General features: G+C 49.3%; 1 protein-coding gene across 1 annotated transcript in view; it reads right to left on the bottom strand.

Moving 5' to 3' along the window:
• Window positions 1-6,248, bottom strand: part of tubgcp5 (tubulin gamma complex component 5) — a 69,721-nt gene that overhangs the window by 43,443 nt on the left and 20,030 nt on the right. Inside the window, 4 exon segments of the mRNA XM_070440348.1 lie at window positions 109-297; window positions 4,416-4,614; window positions 5,300-5,671; window positions 5,760-6,242. Coding sequence (XP_070296449.1) covers window positions 109-297; window positions 4,416-4,614; window positions 5,300-5,671; window positions 5,760-6,242 — 1,243 coding nt within the window.

Genomic DNA, 6,248 nt, shown 5'->3' with positions numbered 1-6,248 from the left:
GACTGACAGACACCTGGAGGACTAGAGACATGAGACAGAGTAATGACTGACAGACACCTGGGGGACTAGAGACATGAGACAGAGTAATGACTGACGTATCAACTTTACCTGTAGTCCTTCTTCAGGGTGGTCATGAGGTTGCCACAGCACTCGATGTACCTCTTCTGGATGTGCGGGTAGAGGCAGGAGCGCAGCGTCAGCTCAAACGTCTGACACGTCACCGACTCAGACGAACGGTCCACGATCACGTCACCGCCCGAGAACCTCTCGTGGAAGTCACTCTGCTCCAGGTACAGCCTGGAGGGGGGGTTGGGGAGTAGGAGTTACCAGAGCTGGGGTTCTCTTTCTGGAGCCACCAAACAAGATAAAACTTAACATTATCAAGATATTCTAATTCAATGATAGTTTTTCCACTAATTGGTCTTTGGAACAACTTTTATTTATTTATTTTATATTTCACCTTTATTTAACCAGGTAGGCCAGTTGAGAACAAGTTCTCATTTACAACTACGACCTGGCCAAGATAAAGCAAAGCAGTGTGACAAACAACAACACAGAGTTACACATAAACGAACGTACAGTCAATAACACAAAAGAAAAGAAAAATAGAAAAATCTATGTTCAGTGTGTGTAAATGTAGAAGAGTAGAGAAGTAAGGCAATAAATAGGCCATAGAGGCGAAATAATTACAATTTAGCATTAACACTGGAGTGATAGATGTACAGATGATGTCCAAGTCGAGATACTGGAGTGCAAAAGAGCCAAAAAGTAAATAAAAACAATATGGGGATGAGGTAGATTGGGTGGGCTATTTACAGATGGGCTATGTACAGCTGCAGTGATCTGTGAGCTGCTCTGACAGCTGGTGTTTAAAGCTAGTGAGGGAGATATGAGTCTCCAGCTTCAGTGATCTTTGCAATTCGTTCCAGTCATCGGCAGCAGAGAACTGGAAGGAAAGGTGGCCATAGGAAGTGTTGGCTTTGGGGACCAGAGAGATATACCTGCGGGAGCGCGTGCTACGGGTGGGTGTTGCTATGGTGACCAGTGACCTGAGATAAGGCGGGACTTTACCTAGCAGAGACTTAGATGACCTGAAGCCAGTGAATTTGACGACGAATATGTAGCGAGGGCAAGCCAACGAGAGCATACAGGTCGCAGTGGTGGGTGGTGTATGGGGCTTTGGTGACAAAACGGATGGCACTGTGATAGACTACATCCAGTTTGCTGATTAGAGTGTTGGGGGCTATTCTGTAAATGACAGTCAGTTTTACGAGGCTAAGGTTTAGTAGCATGAGTGAAGGATGCTTTGTTGCAAAATAGGAAGCCGATTCTAGAATTAATTTTGGATTGGAGATGCTTAATGTGAGTCTGGAAGGAGAGTTTACAGTCTAACCAGACACCTAGGTATTTGTAGTTGTCCACATATTCTAAGTCAGAACAGTCCAGAGTGGTGATGTTAGTCGGGCGGGAGGGTGCGGGCAGCAATCGGTTGAAGAGCATGCACTTAGTTTTACTGGCATTTAACAGCAGTTGGAGGCCAAGGAAGGAGTGCTGTATGGCGTTGAAGCTCGTTTGGAGGTTTGTTAGCACAGTGTCCAAAGAAGGGCCAGATGTATACAGAATGGTGTCGTCTGCGTAGAGGTGGATCAGGGAATCACCCGCAGCAAGAGCGACATCATTGATCTATACAGAGAAAAGAGTCGTCCCAAGAATTGAACCCTGTGGCTCCCCCATAGAGACTGCCAGAGGTCTGGATAACAGGCCCTCCGATTTGACACACTGAACTCTATCGGAGAAGTAGTTGGTGAACCAGGCGAGGCACTCATTTGAGAAACCAAGGCTGTTGAGTCTGCCGATAAGAATGTGGTGATTGACAGAGTCGAAAGCCTTTGCCAGGTCGATGAAGACGGCTGCACAGTACTGTCTTTTATCAATGGCGGTTATGATATCGTTTAGGACCTTGAGCGTGGCTGAGGTGCACCCGTGACCGGCTCGGAAACCAGATTGCATAGTGGAGAAGGTACAGTGGGATTCGAAATGGTTGGGTCTAGAGTGTCTCCCCCTTTGAAGAGAGGGATGACCGAGGCAGCTTTCCAATCTTTGGGGATCTCAGATGATACGAAAGAGAGGTTGAATAGGCTAGTAATAGGGGTTGCAACAACTTCGGCAGATACTTTTAGAAAGAGAGGGTCCAGATTGTCTAGCCCAGCTGATTTGTAGGGATCCAGATTTTGCAGTTCTTTCAGAACATCAGCTGTCTGGATTTGGAGAAGCAGGGGAGGAGAAGCAGGGGACGGGGGGATGGGCAAGTTGCTGCAGGGGGTGTTGAGATGTTGACCGGGGTAGCCAGGTGGAAAGCATGGCCAGCCGTGGAAAAATGCTTATTGAAATTCTCAATTATCATGGATTTATCAGTGGTGACAGTGTTTCCTAGTCTCAGTGCAGTGGYCAGCTGGGAGGAGGTGCTCTTATTCTCCATGGACTTCATAGTGTCCCAAAACTTTTTGGAATTAGTGCTACAGGATGCAAATTTCTGTTTGAAAAAGCTAGCKTTTGCTTTCCTAACTGACTGAGTATATTGGTTCCTGACTTCCCTGAAAAGTTGCATATTGCGGGGGCTATTAGATGACAATGCAGAACGCCACAGGATGTTTTTGTGCTGGTCAAGGGCAGTCAAGTCTGGGGTGAACCAAGGACTATATCTGTTCTTAGTTCTACGTTTTTTTGAAAGGGGCATGCTTATTGAAGATGGAGAGGAACGCACTTTTGAAGAGCAACCAGGCATCCTCTACTGACGGGATGAGGTCAATATCCTTCCAGGATATTATCTAAGAGGGTGCCCATGGTTACGGATTTAGGGTTGTACCTGGTAGGTTCCTTGATGATTTGTGTGAGATTGAGGGCATCTATCTTAGATTGTAGGACAGCCGGGGTGTTAAGCATCTCCCAGTTTAGGTCACCTAACAGTATGAGCTCTGAAGGTAGATGGGGGGCAATCAATTCACATATGGTGTCCAGGGCACAGCTGGGGGCTGAAGGGGGTCTATAACAAGCGGCAACGGCGAGACTTGTTTCTGGAAAGGTGGATTTTTAGACGTAGAAGCTCAAATTGTTTGGGTACAGACCTGGACAGTATGACAGAACTCTGCAGGCTATCTCTGCAGTAGATTGCAACTCCACCCCCTTTGGCAGTTCTATCTTGTCGGAAGACGTTATAGTTAGGGATGGAAATTTCAGGGTTTTTGGTGGCCTTCCTAAGCCAGGATTCAGACACGGCTAGAACATGCGGGTCGGCAGAGTGTGCTAAAGCAGTAAATAAAACAAACTTAGGGAGAAGGCTTCTAATGTCAACATGCATGAAACCAAGGCTTTTACGGTTACAGATGTCAACAAATGAGAGCGCCTGGCGAATGGGAGTGGAGCTAGGCACTGCAGGTCCTGGATTAACCTCCACATCACCAGAGGAACAGAGGAGGAGTAGGAGGATAAGGGTACGGTTAAAGGCTAAAAGAACTGGTCGTCTAGTGCGTTCGGAACAGAGAGTAAAGGAGCAGSTTTCTGGGCGCGGAAGAATAGATTCAAGGCATAATGTACAGACCAAGGGTATGGTAGGATGTGAATACAGTGAAGGTAAACCTAGGCATTGAGTGATGAGAGAGGTTTTGTCTCTAGAGGCACCATTTAAGCCAGTTGAGGTCACCTCATGTGTGGGGGGTGGAACAAAAGGGCTAGCTAAGGCATATTGAGCAGGGCTGGAGGCTCTACAGTGAAATAAGACAAAAATCACTAACCAAAACAGAAATAGACAAGGCATATTGACTTTAGGGAGAGGCATGTGTAGCCGAGTGGTCATAGGGTCCAGTGAGTACCTAGGCAAGCTGGAGGCACGGCGATTCAGACAACTAGCAGGCAGGGGCTAGCAGATGGGACTCAGGAGGATGTCGCAACAGGAGAGTCTGTTGAAACACCCTCGGACGGTTACGTCAGCAGACCAATCGTGATGGATTGGCGGGGCTCCGTGTCYGCAGCAAAGGGTCCAGGACAATTGGCAAAAGAGGTAATTGAAGCCCAGGGGTTGCTTGATGGAATCTCTTCGGCTAGCCGGGAGATGGGCCTAGTTCGAGGCTAGCTCCAGGCTAACTACTAGCTAAGAGCTAGTTTGCTGGCAAGCTTCTGAAGGGGATTCCGGTTCAAAAGTGTAAAAAAAGCAGATCCATACCACATTGGGTGAGGCGGGTTGCAGGAGAGTATGTTCAGTCCGTAGATGGAAAATGAGAAAAAGAAAAAAGAAAAACGATATATACAAGGGACGGGACAAGACAATCGAAACAGACATCCCCACTGCTACACCATCTTGGATTTCTTTTGTCCCTACCCCGCTCCGCCTCGGTCCTAGTGTACTCTCCTCCACTCACCTGGCGAAGTTGATGGCCAGTAGAGGGTCATGTATGTCGTCCATCTGTAGATGCTGAGCTACAATCGACTGCATCTTGATCAGGCTCTGCTTAGTGGCTTGTTGCTCGGTGACCGTATCCACGGGGGAGTCGTCCCGGCAACGGAGGCGGGACTGAACAGACTCCAGGAAAAGGGTGTACAAGCTCTTCCTTTCTGCATCTAAAACACACAGAGAACATTAGGAACCCAAGCAGTAAGCAGGTGTACCATATGGCCATACTTCGCTAGATTATAGCTCAAGGCTCAGGGATGAGATAGGAACACAATCTTACGGTTCCATAATAATGTATATTCTGAAAAACACAAACCGTTTGCTCTCGGTAGTTGAGCAAATAACCAGGCATAAGCAGTACTCAAACTCCCCTGTCTCCCATCTCAAACACATCTCTCTGTACCACACTCTGCACTAGAAACACTAGCCTGGTGACCAATTACACACCAGCTAAAGATGCACTACAGACCAGCAACAGACCAGCTAAAGGTGAACTACAGACCAGCAACAGACCAGCTAAAGATGAACTACAGACCAGCAACAGACAAGCTAAAGATGAACTACAGACCAGCTAAAGTGAACTACAGACCAGCAACAGACCAGCAAAAGATTAACTACAGACCAGCAACAGACCAGCTAAAGGTGGACTACAGACCAAGCTAAAGATGAACTACAGACCAGCAACACACCAGCTAAAATGAAGTACAGACCAGCAACAGACCAGCTACAGATGAACTACAGACCAGCAACAGACCAGCTAAAGATGAACTACAGACCAGCAACAGAACAGCTACAGATGAACTACAGACCAGCTACAGATGAACTACAGACCAGCTACAGACCAACACTGACCTCTAGTGGAGCCATCGGTCTGCTCAGCCTCTTTACAGTCCAGGTTCTTGAGGAGTTGCATGCTCTTCCCAGCCATGATGATCTGTTTGAGGACCGGCTTGAGGAAGGAGACCATGGTGAGCTGAGACCTAGATCCCTGCTCCCCTCCGCTGCTCCCGCTGGCCGCGTCACTCAGCTTCTCCTCGCTCTCCACCGTCTCTGAGATACTGTACAAGGTGTAGGTGGCGTACCAGAAGTCTCTGTGATTCACTGGTACGTCCTTGTTCCTGGGTTGGGAGAAACAGACAAGGTAGGGGTCAGGACCAAAGATGTATATATACACACTAGATGACTGATATAGGGGGCGCTGTGCTGAAGCCAACACGCCTCCATCTTGGTACCCCCCCACGCCTCCATCTTGGTACCCCCCCACGCCTCCATCTTGGTACCCCCCACCACGCCTCCATCTTGGCACCCTCACCGCCTCCATCTTGCACCCCCCACGCCTCATCTTGGCACCCCCACGCCTCCATCTTGGTACCCCCCACCGCTCCATCTTGGTACCCCCCCACGCCTCCATCTGGTACCCCCCGCTCCATCTTGGTACCCCCACGCCTCCATCTTGGTACCCCCACGCCTCCATCTTGGTACCCACGCCTCATCTTGGTACCACCCCCAGCCTCCACTCTTGGTACCCCCCACGCCTCCATCTTGGTACACCCCCACGCCTCCATCTTGGTACCCCACGCCTCCATCTTGGTACACCCCACGCCTCCATCTTGGTACACCCCACGCCTCCATCTTGGTACCCCCACGCCCCCATCTTGGTACCCCCACGCCTCCATCTTGGTACCCCCCACGCCTCCATCTTGGTACCCCCTCACGGCCCCCTCCATTTGGTACCCCCACGCCTCCATCTTGGTACCCCCCACGCCTCCATCTTGGTACCCCCCACGCCTTCCATCTTGGT

This window comes from Salvelinus sp. IW2-2015, unplaced genomic scaffold, assembly GCF_002910315.2.
Source record: "Salvelinus sp. IW2-2015 unplaced genomic scaffold, ASM291031v2 Un_scaffold2449, whole genome shotgun sequence".
NCBI classification, from domain to species: domain Eukaryota; kingdom Metazoa; phylum Chordata; class Actinopteri; order Salmoniformes; family Salmonidae; genus Salvelinus; species Salvelinus sp. IW2-2015.
Note: the sequence above shows the minus strand (reverse complement) of the source record. Positions and strands in the feature narration are given on the sequence as shown.